The sequence below is a fragment of the Pongo pygmaeus genome, chromosome 2 (assembly GCF_028885625.2).
Source record: "Pongo pygmaeus isolate AG05252 chromosome 2, NHGRI_mPonPyg2-v2.0_pri, whole genome shotgun sequence".
Lineage (NCBI taxonomy): Eukaryota > Metazoa > Chordata > Mammalia > Primates > Hominidae > Pongo > Pongo pygmaeus.
Window position 1 is genome coordinate 96,024,564 of NC_085930.1, and position 26,804 is coordinate 96,051,367.

Genomic DNA, 26,804 nt, shown 5'->3' on the forward strand with positions numbered 1-26,804 from the left:
GGGAGCGGGCCATGAGGATGATGGCGGTTTTGTTGAAAAGAAAGGGGGGAAGTGTGGGGAAAGGAAGGAGAGATCAGATTGTTGCTGTGTCTGAGTAGAAAGAGGTGGGCATAGGAGACTCCATTTTGTTCTGACTAGGAGAAATTCTTCTGCCTTGGGATGCTGTTGATCTATGGCCTTTCCCCAGCCCAGTGCTCTCTGAAACATGTGCTGTGTCAACTCAGGGTTAAATGGATTAAGGGCGGTGCAAGATGTGCTTTGTTAAACAGATGCTTGAAGGCAGCATGCTCTTTAAGAGTCATCACCACTCCCTAATCTCAAGTACCCAGGGACACAAACACTGCAGAAGGCCGAAGGGACCTCTGCCTAGGAAAACCAGAGACCTTTGTTCATGTGTTTATCTCCTGACCTTCTCTCCAGTATTATCCTATGACCCTGCCACATCCCCCTCTCCGAGAAACACCCAAGAATGATCAATAAATACTTAATTAAAAAAAACAAAGAAAAATGAACAGGGCCTCAGCGTACTATATGGCACCATCAAGTGTGCCAATATACATGGAAGGGGAGTACCAGAAGATAAAACAAAGAGAGTGGGGCAAGTAAAATATAGAAGATGTCCCAAATTTGATGAAAAACATTAATCTATACTAATATTCATTAATCTAAAAAGCTCAACAAACTTAAAGTCACAATAAAAAGATTATCAAAAGGAAAGAAAAACATCAATTGCCACCGACAGTTGGGAGGGGAAGTTAATCACAAGGGGAATGAGGGAATTTTGAGGAGTAATGGAACTGTTTTATATCTTAATTTTGGTGGTGGTTATACAACTGTATGCATTTGTCAAAACACATAGAATTGCACACTAAAAAAGGTGACTTTATCTATTTAACTACATGTAAAGTCTACCTCATTATACCTCATTTTAAACAAAAAAGAAGGCCAGGCACAGTGGCTCACGCCTGTAATCCCAGCACTTTGGGAGGCTGAGGTGGGCGGATCACCTGAGGTCAGGAGTTCGAGACCAGCTGCCAACATGGTGAAACCCCGTCTCCACTAAAAATACAAAGATTAGCCAGGGGAGGCGGCGGGCACCTGTAATCCCAGCTACTCGGGAGGCACGAGAATCACTTGAACCTGGGAGGCAGAGGTTGCAGTGAGCTGAGATCGTGCCACTGCACTCCAGCCTGGCCAACAGAGCAAGACTCGGTCTCAAAAAATAATAATAATAAACAGGAAATAAAGGAGCAGTAAAGAGCTCTAAAATAGAATCTTGGCTTTCTTCAACTTGGATATAATTGACTTCCCTTTCATTCGTATTCCAGTTATCTCTCATTAACATTTTCAGTGGCTTAAGCATTCATTAAATTTGCAAGCACACACACACACACACACACAAAACTATAAGTTTATGTTTAACATAATTTTTTGGTATTTATTTTTGTAGTATCTGTGATTTTTCTGGAAAATTCCATACTTCTCACAAAATAATTATCTTATTATAAACCTATGATATAAAAGCAGCTGAAAATTTATCCAGTTTCCTTCACCTAGTTTATTCTTTGATTCCATTCTGTTTAAATTCTGTACTTTAGATAACATCAAAAGGAGGAAATGTTTGCCACTAGGTTAAGTACAAGGTCACTGAAGAGCAATCTGCTTACTTCACCGTTTGGTTTAGCATCTGTTTGGGCCATCTTGCTCTCATCATTTTGTTTGCCTCCTTTTCTTTTGCTGAAGTATCTCTGCCCAAAGGACTCAGATTCTGTGCTAGCAAGATGATCCCCAGGAGGATTATCTGTCTTTTTGCATTATCCACATTAATGCTTGCTCGCTCTTTCTTTCTTCCTCTTTCTTTCTTTCTTTCTTTCTTTTTCTTTCTCTTTCTCTTTCTTCCTCCCTCCCTCCCTCCCTTTCTTTCTTCCTTCCTTCCTATTAGAGACAAGGTCTTGCCATGTTGCCTAGGCTGGTCTCAAACTCCTGGACTCAAGTGATCCTCCCTCCTCAGCCTCCCAAAGTGTTGGGATTATAGGTGTGGGCCACTGTGCCTGGCCACATTCCTCCTGTATTTCTGATATTCGATAATTAACTATAAAGTCCTACATGATCTGATTCCTGCTCACCACTTCAACTTCGTTTGCCATTCCTAAAGTATGCCAAGCTTATTACCACCTTATGGCCGTTGTCCTTGCTGGTTTTTCTTCCTGGAATCTCTTTTCTTGGTATTTGAACAACTCATTTGTTTTTTCCCCTCACCTTGAATATCACCTCCCTAGAAAGGCCTTCTCTGGCCCCTCTGTATAAAATAGTGGCTGCTTCTTGACACTCCATCATTCTTTTTCCTTTTATGTTGCTTTATTTTTCTTCATAGCTTTTTTTTTTTCTTTAGAGACGGGGTCTTACTATGTTGCCCAGACCGAAGTGCAGTAGCACAATTATAGCTCACTTCCGTGTTGAACTCCTGGGCTCAAGGAATCCTCAGCATTTTTTTTTGCTACCTAACAGTGTACATATTTGTGTGCTTTTGTCTCTCTCATCAGCTTCAATACAAGCTTTATGAGGGCAAGGTCTCATTTGCTGCTATATTTACAATGTTTAGAATTTTCCTTAGCATACTGTAGGTACTCAGCTATTTATTAAATGAGTGAATGAGCAAGTATAATTTCCCACATATTTCTCCGAATTCCTGCATGAACTAAAAAATCATTTACCTCTTTTACACTTTGTTTTTACATGGTTTTTTCCTGATATTTCTAGTAATAGAATGACAATACAGATTTCTATTTCTTACTTAAAATTAAAAAAAAATTTAATAGAGACATGGTTTTGCCATGTTGCCTAGGCTGATTTCAACCTCCTGGGCTCAAGAGATCCTCCTACCTCAGCCTCCCAAAGTACTGGGTTTACAAGCGTGAGCCTCTGTGCCTGGGCTAGATATTTTTTTCTTAAAGAAAAAATTAATTTTAATTTTTAAAATTTCAATAGTTTTGGGGGGTATAAGTGGTTTGGTTACATGGGTAAATTCTTTTTTTTTTTGAGATGGCATCTTACTGCAACCTCTGCCTCCCAGGTTCGAGCTATTCTCCTGGAATCTCCTCAGCCCCCCAAGTAGCTGGGACTACAGGCATGTGCCACCATGCCTGGCTAATTTTGTATTTTTAGTAGAGATGGGGTTTCATCATGTTGGTCAGGCTGGTCTCGAACTTCTGACCTCAAGTGATCTACCCTCCTGGACCTCCCAAAGTGCTGAGATTACAGGTGTGAGCCACCACGCCTAGCAGGTAAGTTATTTAGTGGTGATTTCTGAGATTTTAGTGTACCCATCACTCAAGTAGTGTACACTGTACCAATATGTAGTCTTTTACCCTTCACCTGCCTCTTAGCCTTCCCCACACCGAGTCCCCGAAGTCCATTATATTACTCTTTTGCGTCCTCATAGCCTAGCTCCCACTTATAAGTGAGAATATACGATATTTGGTTTTCCATTCCTGAGTTACTTCACTTTGAATAATGGCCTCCAGCCGGGTGTGGTGGCTCATGCCTGTAATTCCAGCACTTTGGGAGGCTGAAGCAGGTGGATCACGAGGTCAGGAGTTCAAGACCAGCCTGGCCAACATGGTGAAACCCCATCTCTACTCAAAATACAAAAATTAGCTGGGCGTGGTGGCACGCACCTGTAATCCCAGCTACTCGGGAGGCTGAGGCAGGAGAATGGCTTGAACCTGGAGGTGGAGGTTGTGGTGTATCACGCCACTGCACTCTAGCCTGGGCAACAGAGTGAGACTCTGTCTCAGAAAAAAAACAAAAAGAAAAGAATAATGGCCTCCAGCTCCATCCAAGTTACAGCAAAGGACATTATTTCATTCCTTTTTATGGCTAAGTAGTATTCCATGGTGTCTATATACCACATTTTCTTTATCCACTTATTGGTCGATGGGCACTTTGGTTGGTTCCATATCTTTGCAATTGTGAACTGTACTGCTAATAAACATGCTTGTGCAGATGTCTTTTTCATGACTTCTTTTCCTTTGGGTAGATACCTAGTAGTGGGATTGCTTGATTGAATGGTAGTTCTATTTTTAGTTCTTTAAGGAACCTCAATATTGTTTTCCATAGTGGTTGTACTAATTTACATTCTCACAAGCAGTTTAAGTGTTCCCTTTTCACCAAATCCATGCCAACATCTATTGTTTTTTGACTTTTAAATTATGGCCATTCCTGCAGGAGTGAGGTGGTATCTCACTGTGGTTTTAATTTGCATTTCCCTGATGATTAGTTATGTTGAGCATTTTTTCATAGGTTTGTTGGCTGTCTTCTTTTAAGAAATGCCTATTCATGTCCTTTGCCTACTTTTGGATGAGATTATTTGTTTTTTCCTTGATGATTTGTTTGAGTTCATTGTGGATTCTGGATACTAGTCTTTTGTTGGAGGCAGAGTTTGCAAATATTTTCTCCCACTCTGTGGGTTGTCTGTTTACCCTGCTGATTATTTCTTTTGCTGTGCAGAAGCTTTTTAGTTTAATTAGGTCCCGTTTATTTATTTTTGTTTTTGTTGTGTTTGCTTTTGAGGTCTTAGTCATGGATTCTTTGCCTAGGCCAATGTCCAGAAGCTTTTTTCTGATGTTATTTTCTAGAATTTTTCTGGTTTCAGGTCTCGGATTTAAGTCTTTGATCTGTCTTGAGGAGATTTTTGTGTAAGGTGAGAGATGGGGATCCTGTGGCTATTCAGGTTTCCCAGCACTATTTATTGAATAGGGTGTCCTTTCCCCAATTTATGTTTTTGTATGCTTTACCAAAGATTAGTTTGGCCCAGATATTTTAAAGCACAGGAAAAAATTCTATGAAATATAACTTTAGTTGAATAATGCTGTAGGATATCTAGGTTCATATCCTACATGGGATATTCTAAGAGGACTGTTAATTAAAGAAACTGTGTATAAGGGTTTGAGGGTTTGATCTGTTTACTTTCTGTACTGTCATGTTTCACAAGAGGCACTAATAATAATAAAACTAATAATTGTACTAATGATTATAGTTATCAGTAAATAGAGTGTACTATGTGCTAGGCCCTTTGCATTCATTATTGTGTTACAACAACCCAGAAATATGAATGTTACCTGGGTATTTAAGAGAGTTGAAGAGGTCGCTAAAATTTTTTTCTAATATGCCATAATTTTGCATGTAAATATTACCTTAATTTTGTAGGTTTTATTGACATATAGTATATACTGAGTTATAGCAGATAAGCTTATTTTTTTTTTTTTTTGAGACAGGGTCTCACTCTGTCACCCAGACTGGAGTGCAACGATGCAATCATGGCTCACTGTAGCTCAACCTCCCAAGCTCAAGTGATCTTCCTGCCTTAGCTTCCCAAGTAGCTGGGACTACAGGCATGTGCCACCATGCCAAGCTCATTTTTGTATTTATTTTTTTTTTTTTTGTAGAGACAGGGTTTCACCACTTTGCACAGGCTGGTTTTGAACTCCTGAGCTCAAGTGATCTGCCTGCCTTGGCCTCTCAAAGTGCTATGATTACAGGTGTAAGCCACTGCGCCTGGCCAAGCTTAAATATTTTTAAGATACCTTAGTGAATCAAGCAATTATTTTTAGGATATCATAGTTCTTATTTTATAGTAATCGTCATAACACACATTTATTGAATATGATATAACATTAATTAACGTAAGTCTATTAAAGCGGAGTATTATGTCAGTATTTGCAGTGAATTTGAAGCAATTAAAGAACATGCATTAAAAGTCCCTGAAACAACAGAAGAGATGATGGATCTGATATCTTATGTAGAAAAAGCCCGGACTGTAGGAATCGAAGAGTTGATTTTAAGGATCCAGGTAAGAAATTTTAATTTGCATATTTTGGTTTGTTTTCATTGTGAAATATGATTTTCAGAGTGAAGATGTGTAAAATATATAGTTACACAAATAGTTGTAAATTGAGTGGTTATATTGCCACCACCTAGGCCAAGAAATAGGATATTGTCAACACCCCAGGACTCTGCATATAACTTTCTGATCACCATGCCTCTCCTTCTCCCCTGTCCTCCTCTAGAGGTTTCCAGTTGATTTTTACAGTAATTTTAGCTTTGAATTTCTTTTTTTTTCAATGTTGCACAGCTTTTTTTTAATTATTATTATACTTTAAGTTCTAGGGTACATGTGCACAACGTGCAGGTTAGTTACATACGTATACATGTGCCATGTTGGTGTGCTGCACCCATTAACTCGTCATTTAGCATTAGGTATATCTCCTAATGCTATCCCTCCTCCCTCCCCCCACCCCACAACAGGCCCCAGAATGTGATGTTCCCCTTCCTGTGTCCGTGTGTTCTCATTGTTCAATTCCCATCTATCAGTGAGAACATGCGGTGTTTGGTTTTTTGTCCTTGCGATAGTTTGCTGAGAATGATGATTTCCAGTTTCATCCATGTCCCTACAAAGGACATGAACTCATCATTTTTTATGGCTGCATAGTATTCCATGGTGTATATTGCCACATTTTCTTAATCCAGTCTATCATTGTTGGACCTTTGGGTTGGTTCCAAGTCTTTGCTATTGTGAATAGTGCCGCAATAAACATACGTGTGCATGTGTCTTTATAGCAGCATGATTTATAGTCCTTTGGGTATATACCCAGTAATGGGATGGCTGGCTCAAATGGTATTTCTAGTTCTAGATCCCTGAGGAATCGCCACACTGACTTCCACAATGGTTGAACTAGTTTACAGTCCCACCAACAGTGTAAAAGTGTTCCTATTTCTCCACATCCTCTCCAGCACCTGTTGTTTCCTGACTTTTTAATGATCGCCATTCTAACTGGTGTGAGATGGTATCTCATTGTGGTTTTGATTTGCATTTCTCTGATGGCCAGAGATGATGAGCATTTTTTCATGTGTTTTTGGCTGCATAAATGTCTTCCTTTGAGAAGTGTCTGTTCATATCCTTTGCCCATTTTTTGATGGAGTTGTTTGTTTTTTTCTTGTAAATTTGTTTGAGTTCATTGTAGATTCTGGATATTAGCCCTTTGTCAGATGGGTAGATTGCAAAAATTTTCTGCCATTCTGTAGGTTGCCTGTTCACTCTGATGGTAGTTTCTTTTGCTGTGCAGAAGCTCTTTAGTTTAATTAGATCTCATCTGTCAATTTTGGCTTTTGTTGCCATTGCTTTTGGTGTTTTAGACATGAAGTCCTTGCCCATGCCTATGTCCTGAATGGTATTGCCTAGGTTTTCTTCTAGGGGTTTATAGTTTTAGGTCTAACATTTAAGTCTTTAATCCATATTGAATTGATTTTCGTATAAGGTGTAAGGAAGGGATCCAGTTTCAATTTTCTACATATGGCTAGCCAGTTTTCCCAGCACCATTTATTAGATAGGGAATCCTTTCCCCATTTCTTGTTTTTGTCAGGTTTGTCAAAGATCAGATGGTTGTAGATATGTGGCATTATTTCTGAGGGCTCTGTTCTGTTCCATTGATCTATATTTCTGTTTTGGTACCAGTACCATGCTGTTTTGGTTGCTGTAGTCTTGTAGTATAGTTTGAAGTTAGGTAGCGTGATGCCTCCAGCTTTGTTCTTTTGGCTTAGGATTGACTTGGCGATGCAGGCTCTTTTTTGGTTCCATATGAACTTTAAAGTAGTTTTTTCCAATTCTGTGAAGAAAGTCATTGGTAGCTTGATGGGGATGGCACTGAATCTATAAATTACCTTGGGCAGTATGGCCATTTTCACGATATTGATTCTTCCTACCCATGAGCATGGAATGTTCTTCCATTTGTTTGTATCCTCTTTTATTTCATTGAGCAGTGGTTTGTAGTTCTCCTTGAAGAGGTCCTTCCCGTCCCTTGTAAGTTGGATTCCTAGGTATTTTATTCTCTTTGAAGCAATTGTGAATGGGAGTTCACTCATGATTTGGCTCTCTGTTTGTCTGTTATTGGTGTATAAGAATGCTTGTGATTTTTGCACATTGATTTTGTATCCTGAGACTTTGCTGAAGTTGCCTATCAGCTTAAGGAGGTTTTGGGCTGAGACAATGGGGTTTTCTAGATATACAATCATGTCATCTGCAAACAGGGACAATTTGACTTCCTCTTTTCTTAATTGAATACCCTTTATTTCCTTCTCCTGCCTGATTGCCCCGGCCAGAACTTGCAACACTATGTTGAATAGGAGTGGTGAGAGAGGGCATCCCTGTCTTGTGCTAGTTTTCAAAGGGAATGCTTCCAGTTTTTGCCCATTCAGTATGATATTGGCTGTGGGTTTGTCATAGATAGCTCTTACTATTTTGAGATACATCCCATCAATACCTAATTTATTGAGAGTTTTTAGCATGAAGGGCTGTTGAATTTTGTCAAAGGCCTTTTCTACATCTATTGAGATAATCATATGGTTTTTGTCATTGGTTCTGTTTATATGCTAGATGACATTTATTGATTTGCGTATGTTGAACCAGCCTTGCATCCCAGGGATGAAGCCCACTTGATCATGGTGGATAAGCTTTTTGATGTGCTGCTGGATTTGCTTTGCCAGTATTTTACTGAGGATTTTTGCATCGATGTTCATCAGGGATATTGGTCTAAAATTCTCTTTTTTTGTTGTTTCTCTGCCAGGCTTTGATATCAGGATGATGCTGGCCTCATAAAATGAGTTAGGGAGGATTCCCTCTTTTTCTGTTGATTGGTATAGTTTTGGAAGGAATGGTACCAGTTCCTCCTTGTACCTCTGGTAGAATTCGGCTGTGAATCCATCTGGTCCTGGACTTTTTTTGGTTGGTAAGCTATTAATTATTGCCTCAATTTCAGAGCCTGTTATTGGTCTATTCAGAGATTCAACTTCTTCCTGGTTTAGTCTTGGGAGGGTGTATGTGTCGAGGAATTTATCCATTTCTTCTAGATTTTCTAGTTTATTTTCATAGAGGTGTTTGTAGTATTCTCTGATAGTAGTTTGTATTTCTGTGGGATCGGTGGTGATATCCCCTTTATCATTTTTTATTGCATCTATTTGAATCTTCTCTCTTTTCTTCTTTATTAGTCTTCTAGTGGTCTATCAATTTTGTTGATCTTTTCAAAAAACCAGCTCCTGGATTCATTGATTTTTTGAAGGGTTTTTTGTGTCTCTATTTCCTTCACTTCTGCTCTGATCTTAGTTATTTCTTGCCTTCTGCTAGCTTTTGAATGTGTTTGCTCTTGCTTCTCTAGTTCTTTTAATTGTGATGTTAGGGTGTCAATTTTAGACCTTTCCTGCTTTCTCTTGTGGGCATTTAGTGCTATAAATTTCCCTCGACATACTGCTTTGAATGTGTCCCAGAGATTCTGGTATGTTGTGTCTTGGTTCTCGTTGGTTTCAAAGAACATCTTTATTTCTGCCTTCATTTCGTTATGTACCCAGTAGTCATTCAGGAGCAGGTTGTTCAGTTTCCATGTAGTTGAGCGGTTTTGAGTGAGTTTCTTAATCCTGAGTTCTAGTTTGATTGCACTGTGGTCTGAGAGACAGTTTGTTATAATTTGTGTTCTTTTACATTTGCTGAGGAGTGCTTTACTTCCAACTATGTGGTCAATTTTGGAATAAGTGCAGTGTGGTGCTGAGAAGAATGTATATTCTGTTGATTTGGGGTGGAGAGTTCTGTAGATGTCTATTAGGTCCGCTTGGTGCAGAGCTGAGTTCAATTCCTGGATATCCTTGTTAACTTTCTGTCTCATTGATCTGGCTAATGTTGACAGTGGGGTTTTAAAGTCTCCCATTATTATTATGTGGGAGTCTAAGTCTCTTTGTAGGTCTCTAAGGACTTGCTTTATGAATCTGGGTGCTCCTGTATTGGGTGCATATATATTTAGGACAGTTAGATCTGCTTGTTGAGTTGATCCCTTTACCATTATGTAATGGCCTTCTTTGTCTCTTTTGATCTTTGTTGGTTTAAAGTCTGTTTTATCAGAGACTAGGATTGCAACCCCTGCCTTTTTTTGTTTTCCATTTGCTTGGTAGATCTTCCTCCATCCCTTTATTTTGAGCCTATGTGTGTCTCTGCATGTGAGATGAGTTTCCTGAATACAGCACACTGATGGGTCTTGACTCTTTATCCAATTTGCCAGTCTGTGTCTTTTAATTGGAGCATTTAGCCCATTTACATTTAAGATTAATATTGTTATGTGTGAATTTGTTCCTGTCATTAAGATGTTAGCTGGTTATTTTGCTCATTAGTTGATGCAGTTTCTTCCTAGCCTCATGGTCTTTACAATTTGGCATATTTTTGCAGTGGCTGGTACCGGTTGTTCCTTTCCATGTTTAGTGCTTCCTTCAGGAGCTCTTTTAGGGCAGGCCTGGTGGTGACAAAATCTCTCAGCATTTGCTTGTCTGTAAAGGATTTTATTTCTCCTTCACTTATGAAGCTTAATTTGGCTGGATATGAAATTCTGGGTTGAAAATTCTTTTCTGTAAGAATGTTGAATATTGGTCCCCACTCTCTTCTGGCTTGTAGAGTTTCTGCCAAGAGATCAGCTGTTAGTCTGATGGGCTTCCCTTTGTGGGTAACCCGACCTTTCTCTCTGGCTGCCCTTAACATTTTTTCCTTCATTTAAACTTTGATGAATCTGACAATTATGTGTCTTGGTGTTGCTCTTCTCTAGGAGTATCTTTGTGGCGTTCTCTGTATTTCCTGAATTTGAATGTTGGCCTGCCTTGCTAGATTGGGGAGGTTCTCCTGGATAATATCCTGCAGAGTGTTTTCCAACTTGGTTCCACTCTCCCCGTCACTTTCAGGTACACCGATCAGACGTAGATATGGTCTTTTCACATAGTCCCATATTTCTTGGAGACTTTGTTCATTTCTTTTTATTATTTTTTCTCTAAACTTCTCTTCTTGCTTCATTTCATTCATTTGATCTTCCATGACTGATACCCTTTCTTCCAGTTGATCGAATTGGCTACTGAAGCTTGTGGATTCATCACGTAGTTCTTGTGCCTTGGTTTTCAGCTCCATCAGGTCCTTTAAGGACTTCTCTGCATTGGTTATTCTAGTTAGCCATTCGTCTAATTTTTTTCCAGGTCTTTAACTTCTTTGCCATGGATTCAAACTTCCTCCTTTTGCTCGGAGTAGTTTGATCGTCTGAAGCCTTCTTCTCTCAGCTCGTCAAAGTCATTCTCCGTCCAGCTTTGTTCCGTTGCTGGTGAGGAGCTGTGTTTCTTCGGAGGAGGAGAGGCGCTCTGATTTTTAGAGTTTCCACTTTTTCTGCTCTGTTTTTTCCCCGTCTTTGTGATTTTATCTACCTTTGGTCTTTGATGATGGTGACGTACAGATGGGGTTTTGGCGTGGATGTCCTTTCTGTTTGTTAGTTTTCCTTCTAACAGTCAGGACCCTCAGCTGCAGGTCTGTTGGAGTTTGCTGGAGGTCCACTCCAGACCCTGTTTGCCTGGGTATCAGCAGCGGTGGCTGCAGAACAGCGGATATTGGTGAGCAGCAAATGTTGCTGCCTGATTGTTCCTCTAGAAGTTTTGTCTGAGAGGAGTACCCGGCCGTGTGAGGTGTCAGTCTGCCCCTACTTGGGGGTGCCTCCCAGTTAGGCTACCAGGGGTCAGGGACCCACTTGAGGAGGCAGTCTGTCCATTCTCAGATCTCCAGCTGCATGCTGGGAGAACCACTACTCTCTTCAAAGTTGTCAGACAGGGACATTTAAGTCTGCAGAGGATTCTGCTGCCTTTTGTTTGTCTGTGCCCTGCCCCCAGAGGTGGAGTCTACAGAGGCAGGCAGGCCTCCTTGAGCTGCCGTGGGCTCCACCCAGTTCGAGCTTCCCAGCCACTTTGCTTACCTACTCAAGCTTCAGCAATGGTGGGCGTCCCTCCCCCAGCCTCTCTGCCACCTTGCAGTTTGATCTCAGACTGCTGTGCTAGCAATGAGTGAGGCTCCGTGGGTGTAGGACCCTCTGAGCCAGGCACGGGATATAATCTCCTGGTGTGCCGTTTGCTAAGACCATTGGAAAAGCACAGTATTAGGGTGGGAGTGACCTGATTTTCCAGGTGCCGTCTGTCACCCCTTTCTTTGACTAGGAAAGAGAATTCCCTGACCCCTTGTGCTCCCCGGGTGAGGCAATGCCTCATCCTGCTTCGGCTCATGCTCAGTGCGCTGCACCCACTGTCCTGCACCCACTTTCCGACACTCCCTGGTGAGATGAACCCGGTACCTCAGTTGGAAATGCAAAAATCACCCATCTTCTGCGTCGCTCACACTGGGAGCTGTAGACTGGAGCTGTTCCTATTTGGCCATCTTGGCTCCACCTCCTTAGCTTTGAATTTCTTTAGTTTCACCAATTGTGTGTATGTCCTTAAACAATATAGATTTTTTAAAATATTTTTTTCTTTTATAGTTTCTGCATTTAATAGTATGCCTTTACCTTTTCCAGCACAAGATTATGTACCTATTTACCTATATTTTACTCTTATTCTTTGTTTAAAAAACTTTTAAAAGTGTTAAACAACACATATACCAAAATTACATAAAACACAAATTGTACAATTTGGAATGTTCTAAAGTAAACAGCCAGTAATTGCCACCTAGGAAAATAAATAGAACCTTGCCAATGCCCTAGAAGCCCATCATAATCCCTCATCTTCTGGATTTTAGCACTATTCTGATTTTTTTTATTTTTTATTTTTTATTTTTTTGAGATGGAGTCTCACTCTGTCACCCAGGCTGGAGTACAGTGGTGAGGTTTTGGCTCACTGCAACCTCCGCCTCCCAGGTTCAAGTGATTCTCCTTCCTCAGCCTCCCGAGTAGCTGGGACTACAGGCACCCGCCACCACGCCCGGCTAATTTTTGTATTTTTAGTAGAGACGGGGCTTCACCATAATGGCCAGGCTGGTCTTGAACTCCTGACTTTATGATCTGCCCGCCTCAGCCTCCCAAAGTGCTAGGATTATAGGCATGAGCCACTGCGCCTGGCCTATTCTGATTTTTGTAGTGATTACTTCCTTGTTTTTTTTAATAGTTATACAACTTAAACTTGCATTTCTAATCAATATAGTTAATTTCTTCTGATTTTGATCTTTATATAAAGGGAATCATACTTTTTATATTCTTTTGCCTCTCGTCAATGTTATGTTAGTAGTGTCATTGTTCCTTAACTTTAGCTGATTTTCATTGCTGTCTAGTATTCCATTCCATATTGTATCCATTCCACATTGTATACAATAATTTATTTTAAAAATTTTACTGTTCTGGATATTTGGTTGTTTCCACTTTTGATATTACTGGCAATGCTTCTGTGAACATTTTTACACATGTATCCCAGGGCACACATTCATTCATTTCTTCCAGGTGTTATAAGATATGCTTTTATTCACCTTTACTAATTAAAGCAAAATTCTTTCTAAGTAGTTCCAGTTTTAGACTCCTATTAGCAGTGCACAAAGTGTCTATTATTTTAACATTCTTACTTGCAATTGTGAGATGGTTTAAATTTTGCCAGTCTATTGGGTGAAAGTTGTGGTATTTTCAATTTGCATTTTCCTAAAAAGAAATGAATTTGAACACTTTTCATATGCTTATTGGCTATTTGGAGTGCCTCTTTTGTGAAATGATAATACATACATTTTGCTCATTTATTTTTTTGGGTTATGTACCTTTTCCTTATTGATTTATAGCAGTTAAAAAAGTGGTAAAATGAACATAACACAAAATTTACCATTTTAACCATTTTTAAGTATACAGTTCAATGTAGTAATTTTAAATATATTATTAGGTATCTTTTTATTCACTCTGTAATTTAACTTTTTAATGGTGTCTTTGATGAACAGAAGTCCTTAATGTAAATGCAGTTAAATGGAGCAGTCTTTTATTTTATAATAAATGGAGCAATCTTTTATTTTTTTTCTTTCTTTCTCTTTCTTTCTTTCTCTCTCTCTTTCTCTATCTCTTTCTCTCTTTCTTTCTTTCTTCCTATTGGAGACAAGGTCTTGCCATGTTGCCTTAATTTTAGTGCAGTTAAATGGAGCAATCTTTTATTTTATACCTAGTGCTTTCTGTGTTTTATTTAAGAAATCATCTCCTACCTTGGTTCAAAGATATTTTTCTTCCACCCTTTTCTAGAAGCTGTTTAGTTTTGCTTTTGAGATTTAGGTTTCAATCCTGAAAATTTATTTCTGTAAATAATGTGAGGTCCAATTTAAATATTTTCCCATATAGATGAGCAATTACATATTTATTGAAGAAACCATCCCCACCATGTCCATATATGTGTAGATCTGTTTTGAGGCAGCTTGCTCTGTTCCACTGGCCTTTTTTTTTTTTTTTTGAGAAAGAGTCTCGCTCTGTCACCAGGCTGGAGTGCAATGGCGTGATCCCGGCTCACTGCAACCTCTGCCTCCCAGGTTCAAGAGATTCTCCTCTCAGCCTCCTGAGTAGCTGGGACTACAGGCACGCGCCACCACGCCCAGCTAGCGCCACCACACCCAGCTGATTTTTGTATTTTTAGTAGAGACAGGGTTTCACCATGTTGGCCAGGATGGTCTCCATCTCTTGACCTCATGATCTGCCCGACTTGGCTTCCCAAAGTGCTGGGATTACAGGCGTGAGCTACCATGCTCCGCCAAAATTTATTTTTATATACTAATTTAATACCCATCACTCAAATACCATCTCACACCAATTAGAATGGCAATCATTAAAAAGTCAGGAAACAACAGGTGCTGGAGAGGATGTGGAGAAATAGGAACACTTTTACAGTGTTGGTGGGACCGTAAACTAGTTCAACCATTGTGGAAGTCAGTGTGGCGATTCCTCAGGGATCTAGAACTAGAAATACCATTTGACCCAGCCATCCCATTACTGGGTATATACCCAAAGGACTATAAATCATGCTACTATAAAGACACATGCACACGTATGTTTATTGCAGCACTATTCATAATAGCAAAGACTTGGAACCAACCCAAATGTCCAACAATGATAGACTGGATTAAGAAAATGTGGCAATGTACACCATGGAATACTATGCAGCCATAAAAAATGATGAGTTCATGTCCTTTGTAGGGACATGGATGAAACTGGAAATCATCATTCTCAGTAAACTATCGCAAGGACAAAAAACCAAACACCACATGTTCTCACTTATAGATGGGAATTGAACAATGAGAACACATGGACACAGGAAGGGGAACATCACATTCTGGGGCCTGTTGTGGGGTGGGGGGGACAGGGGAGGGATAGCATTAGGAGATATACCTAATGCTAAATGACGAGTTAATGGGTGCAGCACACCAACATGGCACATGTATACATATGTAACTAACCTGCACATTGTGCACATGTACCCTAAAACTTAAAGTATAATAATAATAATAATAAGAAGAAGAAATTATCAGTCATAAAATAAATAAATAAATAAAATTTTCTATTTAAAAATTTGAACTTTAGGCCCTGCACAGTGGCTCATGCCTAAAATCCCAGCACTTTGGGAGGCCGACGTGGGTGGATCACCTGAGGTTAGGAGTTCGAGACCAGCCTGACCAATATGGTGAAACCTCGTCTCTGCTAAATACAAAAAGTTAGCTGGGCGTGGTGGCACATGCCTGTAATCCCAGCTACTTGGGAGGCTGAGGCAAGAGAATCACTTGAACCTGGGAGGCGGAGGTTGCAGTGAGCCGAAATTGTGCCATTGCACTCCAGCCTGGGCAACAAGAGTGAAACTCCGTCCTAAAAAAAAATTTTTAACTTTAATATTTTTATGTATTTTAAATTTCTCTTCTTAATTTTAAGTTTATCTGAAGATTATTTTGGAATGTCTGCATATACCATTATATAACTTGCAAATAATGACAGTTTTGTTTTTCCTGATCAAATGTTACACATTTGCAAAACTTTATTTTCTTTGCAACAATGGACTGTCTGGGACTCTAGTACAATGTCAAATAGCAATGGATGGCAGGTTTCCCATCTTTATCCCAACCTTAAGGGGAAAGCTTTCAAGATTTCACTATTGACATTTGTCATAGGTTTTATACAGGTACTTTTGCCAGATTAATGAATTCCCTTCTATTGCTGATGTGCTACTAGGTTTTTTGAAAAGAAAATTAGTATGATTGGACTTTGAATTTCACTACATGCTTTTTTGCATCAACTGTGGTGATCATATGCTTTTTCTCTTTAATCTATTAATATAATGAATTACATGGATTGTTTTTTATTGTAAAGTTTTATTTCTATATGCATTGTATATACATAATATATAGAAAGTATAAAATACATATTTAATGTTATTTTCAATACATAATTTTATATCTATATTATATATAGATTATATATACATATACATATGTATAATATAAAATCAAAAACCTTAAATTTGCCTTTGAATCTGTATTTCAATTCTTAAAAATTAGTACTACAGTACAGCTTATAGAGCAATGAAAGATATAGAGGGTAAAAATATTCAACCTGTCTACTCAGGTAATCTATTTTTTTAAGAGTTTTTTTTCTTTGCAACTCACCTCCAACTTTTTTTTTTTTTGAGACGGAGTCTCACTCTGTTGCCCAGGCTGGAGTGCAGTGGCACAATCTCGGCCCACTGCAACCTCCGCCTCCTGGGTTCAAGCAATTCTCCTGCCTTAGCCTCCAAGTAGCTGGGGATACAGGTGTGCGTCACCACGCACAGCTAATTTTTGTATTTTTAGTAGAGATGGGGGTTTGCCATGTTGGCCAGGCTGGTCTCTAACTCCTGACCTCAGGTGATCCACCCGCCTCAGCTTCCCAAAGTGCTGAGATTACAGGTGTGAGCTACCGTACCCAGCCAACTCACCTCCAACTCTTTCTGAACTATTACATACCACAATATTCTGGACTATTGCATACAGCAACATGTGAAGTAGGCCAAAAAGGTGGTGATGTTAGTGAAGATACAAAAGAAAAGATACTAAAATCTTTGTCATCAAAGATTCAAAAATAAAAAAATTTATAAGAATAAAATAATTTAAAATCCTTTAAAATCAAAATTAAAGGACTTCTGAAGATTTAATTACGTTTTTCAGTCATAAACAAGGGAGGACCAAAAGTTCCTTTATGTTAAATCAATTGCAAGTGAAAACTTTTTAAAAGCCTTATTTCTAGCGTAAAAGTATACAATTATGTGGCATGAAGCAGGATAAATAATACTGCAGCTATTGAAATACCCATCTGGTTTGGGTGATATATAAAATATCAGTTAATAATCTGAGCCAAATTGAAATCTGAAAGGGTATTAGAGATTGTTGTTGGTTCTTCTCTTTTTCATAATGACGTAGATTTTCTATATGACATATTATATCCAGAGTTTCTTTTGTAGGAATCTAAACACCAAATGAGTTACTTTTTAGATGTTTTCCTATTTCCTCAAGAAGACTTAGCTTTAAATGCAACTGTCCTCATGTGGCCTAGGAAAATTAATCCCATCTTTGATGAAAATGATGAGGTAAATATATTTTTCAGTATGTATTTTTGTAATCTGACATTTCAAGCACATCATTCACATTTAATTTTCATATCTCCTGGCCATCTAACTTTAAAAGTAATTTTGTGTGTCAATATGAGTTTGAGACTGGCCACACTTATGGCCCTCTAGGCTTAAGACAAGCTGTTAGGCTTAACTCACAAGGTCTGGTAAGTAGTGGGGCTGACATTTAGAAAGTCAGAACTATTATATAAATTAATAATAGAAGCACTTAACTGAGAAAGTGCTTTCCATTTATTCAATTATTTAACTCTCATAAAAATCCCACGTGCTCCCATTTCTTCCATTTTATAGATGAGAAATATGAGACTCAGAGAAATTAAATAGTTCAATATCACAGTGATAAAATTTATAATTTTATATCAGACTGAATATATTTCAGATATTGAAAAAGTCCTAATGTAAATCAGTTTAACCTGAATTGGGAGGTAAGATGGTATTGTAATAAAAAGCGTGGCCTTCAATCAGATAAACCAAGATTCTAATCCAGATTTTGATTTTTATGATTTTGTGAACATGAACGTGACTTCCATAAGATTCAATTTCTCTTCTCTGAAATGAGAATAATAATACCAGTAATAACATAGGTAAGGTATTTAATAGTTCTTGATACATGGCACATGCTCAATAAATGGTAATTTTATCATTATCCTAAAATCTGTTAAATAAAGTATTTGATTAATGAATATGAGTTGTTAAAGTAACTTTGGAGATCTAGGAATGTTTTTCTGTGTGGTTTATTATTCTTTGCATTTTTATGTTAGTAATTATAGGCATTGTTTTATTTTTGTACTCATTTTTACTTCTCTGATGGTTTTTATTATTATATACAGTATTTGGATTTCTGACTTGGTAATTCTTTGTTACAGATTAACTAACATGATCAAATTGTCTTTTAAAAAGCTAATTGAGAATGCTAAACATAAAAAAGAAAATGAACTAATGGCCAAGAGAGAGAAACTTATTTTGGAAATAGAAAAGGAATCACGCCGCATGGAGGAGTTTACAGAATTTGCAGAGCTGGAGCGCATGCAACAGGTCTGATAAATATATGAGACAATAGCTATGGCCAGCCCATAGAGTCATACAGGACATGTTAACATAAATGTAAAAATATAGAAAAATATAAGTTTACTATTTTTTTATGTTTACTCTATATTTTTCTATATATTGCATATATACATATATTTATCTAATAATATATAGTAAAATACATAAATATTTATTTAAATACTTTATATGTAGTCTCAGGCTCCTGAGTAGCTGGGACTAACAGGCATGTGCCAGCATGCCCGGCTAATTTTTTGTATTTTCTTGTAGAGATGGGGTTTTGCCATGTTGCCCAGGCTGGCAAACAAAGACCTGACTCTTAGGCCCAAAACTGGAACTATGTTATCTTTCTTGTGACTCAGTTCTCTATTTGTAGAGTAGACATAATCGTACCTTTTGCTCTCAATCATTGTTATGTTGTGAAGTTAATATTTAAAGTTGCCGTATAGGCCGGGCGCAATGGCTCACTCCTGTAATCCCAGCACTTTGGGAGGCTGAGGTGGGCAGATCACCTGAGGTCAGGAGTTCGAGACCAGCCTAGCCAACATGGCAAAATCCCGTCTCTACTAAAAATACAAAAATTAGCTGGGCGTGGTGGTCCGCATCTGTAGTCCCAGCTACTCGGTAGGCTGAGGCGGGAGGATCGCTTGAACCAGGGGGGCAGAGGTTGCAGTGAGCCCAGATGACGCCACTGCACTCCAGCCTAAAAATAAACTTGTTGTATAAATACAAGGACATATTGTACACAGTATCATATGATTTTATTTTTATAACATTACTTGAATATTTTTTAAGACAAAAAACTTATTTGCTTTCAGTATGTGACAGATGTAAGACAACTACAAAAACGTATTCAGGAATCTGAAGAAGCAGTGCAGTTTATTAATAAAGAAGAGGAACTTTTCAAGTGGGAATTGACAAAATATCCTGAACTGGATAAATTAAAAGTTAACATTGAGCCCTATCAGAAGTTTTTTAATTTTGTTTTGAAGTGGCAACGATCAGAAAAACGGTAATTGCTGGTAATGTAATAAAAATCAAGCAAATGATAGAAAATAATTTGTAAAATATAAATTGATTTTTTTTTTGGTTAAGTGTTTAAAAGTAGGATTTATATGTCCATTTGAAAGAGAACCAGGTACCATATAGGAGAAGCATCCAGTGCTGCTAAGGTCCCACTAACCTTACTAATACAATAAATATCCGAGATCCTTTTCTGGTTTATGAGCATAATGATTGGATTTTCATGCTCATGTGTGAGAGATGTGCCTCCCTCAAACGTTGTTACAATGTCGGCACATTACCCTTCTGACATGAAAAAAGTATATATAATATATGAGTTGTCATTTTGGTTTCTGAGAGTCAATTCTCTTTTTAATACAATAGATTAATTTCACTAATGTTTACCCCCAAAATTAGAAGTATGGAGTCAAATTGCATTTTATTTTTATTTTTGTTTTATAATTTCAAATTTTATTTTAGATTCGGAAACATTTGCATGTTTGTTTTGTGGGTATATTGCATGACATTGATATTTGGGGTACAAATGATCCTATCTCCCAGGTAGTGAGCACAGCACCTAATAGGTAGTTTCTCAGCCCTTGCTCCCCTCCATCTCTCCCACCTCTAGTAGTTCCCAGTGTCTGTTGTTCCCATCTCTATGTTCATGTATACCCAGGGCTTAGCTCCCACTTCAAAGTGAGAACATGAGATATTTGGTTTTCTGTTCCTGCATCAATTTGCTTAGGATAATGGCCTTCAGATGCATCCATGTTGCTGCAAAGGGCATGATTTCATTCCTTTTTAAGGTTGCATTGTATTACATGGTGTATATGTACCAAATTTTTTTTATTCAATCCACTGTTGATGGGCACCTAGGTTGACTCCATGTCTTTGCTGTTGTGAATAGTGCTGTGATGAACAGACAAGTACATGTGTCTTTTTGGCAGAATGATTATTTTCGTTTGGGTATATACCCAGTAATGAGATTGCTGGGTCAAATGGTAGTTCTGTTTTAAATTCTTTGAAAAATCTGCAAACTACTCTCCACAGTGGCTCAGCTAATTTACAGTCCCACCAACAGTGCAACAGTGTATAAGCATTCCCTTTTCTCCACAGCATCTGATTTTTGTTTTTTTTGTTTTACTTTTTAGTAATAGCCATTCTGGCTGATGGGAGATGGTCTCTCATTGTGGTTTGATTTGCATTTCTCTAATATGAATCTGCATTTTATTTGGGTACTGTTAATCGTCCATTTATAATCATACATATTTTAGCACATGCAGCATAATCAAAATGATTATTTTAGTTCTGTCTTTCTACCATCAGCTCTACTTGTGTGCCTGAGAAAAACTGTTAACAGCTCTTGCCCTCATTTTTCTCTCTTAAAAAACAAGGGGTCTAGCCTAAAGGATCTCTAAAGCCACTTCAAACTTCAAAAGTCTGAGTTTAATACTATTTTTTCTTTCAATTCAGGTGGATGGATGGAGGGTTTTTGGACCTCAATGGGGAAAGCATGGAGGCTGATGTGGAAGAGTTTTCCCGAGAAATTTTTAAGACACTAAAATTTTTCCAAACGAAGCTAAAGAAAGAATTACAAGAAAAAAGAAAGGCAGCAAGAAAACGGTCTTTGGAAGAAGAGAAAATTGAAGAAGAACCAAAAGAGAATGCTACTATTACTATGTGCAGTACAGTCATGGAACAGATAAAAGCTTTTAAGGTATAAATATATATAATAGCATTTTAATATTATAGCTATCTTCTCAACTTTTCTGTTACCTAATATATAAATTATAAAGCCTATCTTCTGGTTTTACATGTTTATTATTTATTATTATTAATAATTTTTGAGACAGGGTCTTGCTCTATTGCCCAGGCTGGAGTGTAGTGGTGACTCACTGCCACTGCCACCTCCTGGGCTCAAGCGATCCTCCCACCTCAGCCTCCTGAGTAGCTGGTGCTACAGGTGTGTACCACCATGCCTGGCTAATTTTTTGAAGAGATGGGGTTTTGCTGTGTTGCCCAGGCTGGTCTCAAACTCCTGTGCTCAAGCAATATGTCCACCTTGGCCTCCCAAAGTGCTGGGATTACAGGCATGAGCCACCACACCTGGCCTATTATTACTTTTTAAATAGGGTCTCACTCTGTTGACTGTGCAGTGGCACAGTCATAGCTCACTGCAGCCTCAGACTCCTAGGCTCAAGAAGAAGACACTATTTCTTCCCCTTTGGCTAATGAATTGGGTCTCTGTCACTTGTAATCAAAGGAGTATGGCCAAATGAAGGTACTGAGGAGAAACAATCAGAAAAAAATAAGATTTTAAATTCCTCTGCTGTGCCTCAGCCTCTTGGTCAAGCTCTGGACTCAAAAGCCTTCATCTAAGCATTTTGCAAATGCTAAAATGTTTTAATGTATTCACTCCCACCTCTGTTCTAGGCGTGGGTACTTGTGACAGAGCTGAGTGATTGGTTTTGGGAGGAAGTGGTAAGGGCAAGAGAGGGCACTTTATTCTTCTCATCTTTTGAATTACATCTGTTTGCATCTTTGATGTTTTGGTGTCCTATTCCCACAACTTTAGCTCCTCATCATGAAGCACCACTATGGAGTGTAGGAAAGGCTGGTTAGGTGGTGAATGGCAGCCATATTTGGGGCAGATCAAGGAGAATACACATATAAAGCCAGATCTGGCAAAAAATTCCTCTGGCCCAAGAAAGGCAGTAGAAGATTGCTCTACTATTAGGTCTTCTACTAATAGAAGACCTATTAGGGCAGATTGCACACTTCCTGAAAATGACACTAAGTCATTTTCCTATGGAAAACATAGGAAGAGTACACCATTGTTCATAATTTACTATAATAAAACTAAACAAGCATAATAAAATAGCCTACCATTAATTCAGCATAATCCAAACTTTGAAGTGAGGTTATAACTATTTTTTCTAGATGAATACATTAAAAAATTTTAGCATTTGCAAAATGCTTAGATGAAGGCTTTTGAGTCCAGAGAAATTATTGACCTATGGATTCTGAATCTTAAGAATTACTCAAGGCCAGGCACGGTGGCTTATGCCTGTAATTCCAGTACTTTGGGAGGCTGAGGCAGGCAGATCACCTGATCTGAGGTCAGGAGTTTGAGACCAGCCTGGCCAATATGGTGAAACCTCTCTACTAAAAATACAGAAAATTAGTTGAGCATGGTGGTGCATACCTGTAATCCCAGCTACTTGGGAGGCTGAGGGAGGAGAATTATTTGAACCCGGGAGGCAGAGGTTGCAGTGAGCTGAGATCAAGCCTCTGCATGCCCAGTCTGGGCAACAGAGCAAAACTCCAAAATTACTCAAGAAAGCCTTGATAGAGCTATTCTCATCATCAAGTGCTAATGAAGAGAAATAGAAAGGTTTGGAAGCAGGCTGGGTATAGCGGATGACACCTGTAACCTGTAATCCCAGTGCTTTGGGAGGCCAAGGCAGGAGGATCATTTGAGGCCAGAAGTTCAAGACCAGCCTGGGTGACATAGTGAGACCCTACCTCTACAAAAAATAAAAAATTAGCCAGGCATGGTAAAAAAAAAATTCAGCTGCACCTCAAGTCCCAGCTACTCGGGAGGCTGAGGTGGGAGGATCACTTAAGCCGAGGAGTTTGAGGTTGCAGTGAGCTATGATTATACTGCCGCACTCCTGGGCACAACAGAGTAAGACCCTGTCTCAAAAAAAAAAAAAAATAAGGGCATAAATTTACCAGGGCAGACCGCTTAGCCTATACTAAGTGCAGCAACACAGGGTAACAGTTTATTGGGAAGGATTTGGAACCACACTGCTTAGTTATAGCACAATTCTCCACTTGGCAGTGGCATACCTTGAGCAAGATATTTAGCCACTTGTGCCTCGGTCCTCTCATTTATAAAGAGAGAATAAGAACAGTTTTTTCGACAGTCAGTAATACATCCTTAAATTTCCACTGTCAGCATTTCCAGAGCACACAAACTCTGTGATTGGATTCAAGCATTGTTCCTGTCTATGTCTATTCATCTCAGAGATTCCATGGCTGTCTGATTTTTTTTAACTTAAAAATCATTTTCAATGTTGAATACATTTGCGTGGTCTAAAAAATATAAAAAGAGACATCTGAAAAGTCTCCTCATGGTTCTCACCTGTATAACTCAGGTGATCAATGTTATTACCTTCTTGTGTATAGTTCCAGAGTTTTATTACATATATAACAATGTGAGTATATATTCTTATCCTTCTATCTTTTTACATGAAGTGTAGCATACAATGTATATTATTTTCTTTCTTTGTTTTGCTTAATTTATCTTGGAGACCTTTTCTTCTTGTATATAGGGAGCCTCTTCATTTTTTTCACACCTGTATAATGTATGACTAATCTGGTGTGTGTGTGTGTGTGTGTGAATTGCAGATGTTCGAAGGTGTGACTGCAGGGTAAATTGTGGAAGAGTAAATGCCAGGTTAAAATCTACAGTTGAATTACCCTCTGTAGAGGTTATACCAACATATACTCTCATCAACCTTCATAACAAAATATCATCAAACTTTAGGTTTTTGCTACTCTACTAGGAGAATTTTCATTTTTCTTATTGCAAGTAAAATTTTAAGCATATTTTCATATATTTCATATATTTAAGAGTGTTTTATATTTCTTTTCCTGTAAACTGTTTTAACTTACCTCTGCCTATTTTTCTGTTGAATTATTGACCTTTTTCTTATTGATTTCTTTTCCTGTATGTATAGGAGATTAAGCTTTGTCTGTGATGTGAATATTTATTATTTGCTTTTTGACCTTGCTTATGATAGCTTTTGCCTTGCAGAACCCTTTTATTTTTATGTAATTATTTTTATTATTTTCCTTTATAGCTCTTGGGTTCTGAACTGTAGTTTAAAATGCCTTCCCCATGCCAAAATATTTTTTTCTAATACTCTTATAGTTTGTTATTTGTTCATATTTTATTCAGGATATTTGAGGTTATGTTCAGGAAGGATCTTGGTCTTAGTTTTCTTGTAATGTCTTTGTCAGATTTTGGTATCAGGGTTATGTTGGCCTTATAAAACAAATTGGGAAGTTTTATTTTCTCTATTTTCTGAAAGAGTTTTTTATAAATTGGTATTATTTCTTTCTTATTTTAGAGAAACATTCACTCGTGAAACCATTTAGCCTGACGTTTTGTTTGTAGGAAAGGTTTTGAAAACAGACTCTCTCTCTATATATATTTTTCAAGTACTTATTTATTTATTCTTCATATTCCATGAGGACCACGGGTTAGCTAAGTTCTGCTCCCAGTTGCAGTCCTGTTCTGCTCCTGAGTTTTCTAACTTCCAGGACACAGGCTATGTCTTGAGCTAATGTGGGCCAATCTCGCGTTAGAGAGAAAGGGCAAGGGCTGAACTAAACCATGTACCTGAGTTTAGATCTTCCACTCAGCTGTGACATACTTCATATCCACCCATATTACATTGGCTGAAGCAAGTCCTGTGCCAATTCCCCCTCTAGGGGAAAAGAGAATGTCTTTAATAGATATAGGGGCTATTCAGATTTTGTGTTTAATTTTGGTAGATTGTATTTTTAAGGAATTTGTCCATTTCTTCTAAGTCATTGATTTTGTCGCCGTAAAGTTGCTAATAACATTTCTTTATTATCTTTTAAATGTCTGTAGAATCTATAGTGCTAACTCCTTTTTAATTCTAAATATTGATTATTTTAATTTTCTCTCCTTTTTGTTGATCAGTCTAGTTAGGAATTTAGTTATTTATTGTTGGTCAGAGAGCTCACGTATCCCTGTCTGGTTAGAGTCAGTTACTGGTTCTTTGCTTCGTCTGTTTGTGGAGATCATGGTTCCCTGTTTGCTGTTGTTTTTGCTGGATGTACTCTGTGTCTTTGCATTGAAGTATTATTTATTCCAGTGTTTTTTGTCTGGCTTGTTTTGGTTTATATTGGATATATTTGCTTAGAGTTTCTTTACCGCTAGGTCACTGCTTCCTTTTCAGCTCCAAGTGGCACCTTAAGCCCAGGTTTGGCTTGGCTCTAGTACCTGCTGGGAGCGCTGCCCTTACTGAATGCGGACGGTCCCACAGGTATATTCTGGCAATGTGGGAAGCTGGCTAGGAGTTTGTGCCCAGGAGACCTATGGGACAGACCTCCTACAGTGTGGTGCTGCAAAATAGCCACTCTGATTTGGCATCTTCTGTGGCTTACAGAGTAACATTTCCAGGGCTGGGGATGGTAGTCCCACCTCTTCCCTTTGTCTCTGCTTGTCCATAGGAATTATTTATCCGTTCAGACACTGGAGTTGCTTCCTGTGGGTTAAGGCAGGGCAGGTCTCCTGCTAGGGAATGCAGGGTGGTGGGGTAGCTGGTTGTCTACTTTGACCTTGCTCTTATCAGGGTAGAAACAGTGAGTTGGGGGAAAATTTTCTGCCCTCTTGGTACCAAACAGAATAGAGGGAGGGGCAATGCAGATGTGGAAGTCCAATTCTCTTACTGTCTGCTCATCCTCTTGGAGTTTTTTCACTTTTGTGTGGCCCAACTACTCATGAGGCTACTCAGGAGGCTGTAATCCCAGTTACTTGGGAGGCTGAGGCAGGAGAATCTCTAGAATCCAGAAGGCGGAGGTTGCAGTGAGCCGAGATCGCATCACTGCACTCCAGCCTGGGGGACGGAGCAAGATTCCGTCTAAATAAATAAATAAAGAGTATGTCCTTTCTACTTTTTAGATGTTAAAACTTCATTTATTTAAAAAATACTTACTGAGTGCCTGTTATATTATGTTCTGATGAATTCTAGGGAATATGTGATGATAAGCAAAAACATGATGGTGATAACCAAGGGGAGGTTAAAACGAAGTCCTTAACTAAGCAAAACAAAAAGTGTGCTAGTTTATGGTCCTCCAATTAAAAAAATTTACAATATTAAGTTATTACTTATACAAAGTTAAAACATGACTCATATAAAAATAAAATAGGGGGCCAGGCATGGTGGCTCATACCTGTAATCCCAGCACTTTGGGAGGCCAAGGCAGGCGTCACTCAGCAGAGATAAAACATTGTTACATTTTGGGATTTGGGCACACATATTTTCCCCATTCATGCTATGTATGTGTGTTTATAACTATATATTATATATTTCTGCAAATAGTATATATAACGAATTTGAATTTCTAAAATAATACTTTTTTTTTTTCTAAATAGAGACAAGGCCTCACCCTGTCACCCAGGCCGGAGTGCAGTATTGCAATCTTAGCTCACTGTAACCTCAAATTCC

The 26,804-nt window shown here is 38.5% G+C and overlaps 1 protein-coding gene and 1 non-coding gene across 2 annotated transcripts in view; both read left to right on the forward strand.

The window, feature by feature from the left end:
- Positions 1 to 26,804, forward strand: part of DNAH12 (dynein axonemal heavy chain 12) — a 269,687-nt gene that overhangs the window by 69,215 nt on the left and 173,668 nt on the right. The window contains exons 15-19 of the mRNA XM_063661044.1: positions 5,716 to 5,851; positions 17,320 to 17,445; positions 18,388 to 18,522; positions 19,353 to 19,546; positions 21,010 to 21,253. Of these exons, the coding sequence (XP_063517114.1) occupies positions 5,716 to 5,851; positions 17,320 to 17,445; positions 18,388 to 18,522; positions 19,353 to 19,546; positions 21,010 to 21,253 (835 nt within the window). The remainder of the gene's footprint in view (positions 1 to 5,715; positions 5,852 to 17,319; positions 17,446 to 18,387; positions 18,523 to 19,352; positions 19,547 to 21,009; positions 21,254 to 26,804) is intronic.
- Positions 19,743 to 19,848, forward strand: LOC129034442 (small nucleolar RNA U13). The gene has a single exon (XR_008501917.1). It is a non-coding gene; the product is annotated as a small nucleolar RNA U13 (small nucleolar RNA).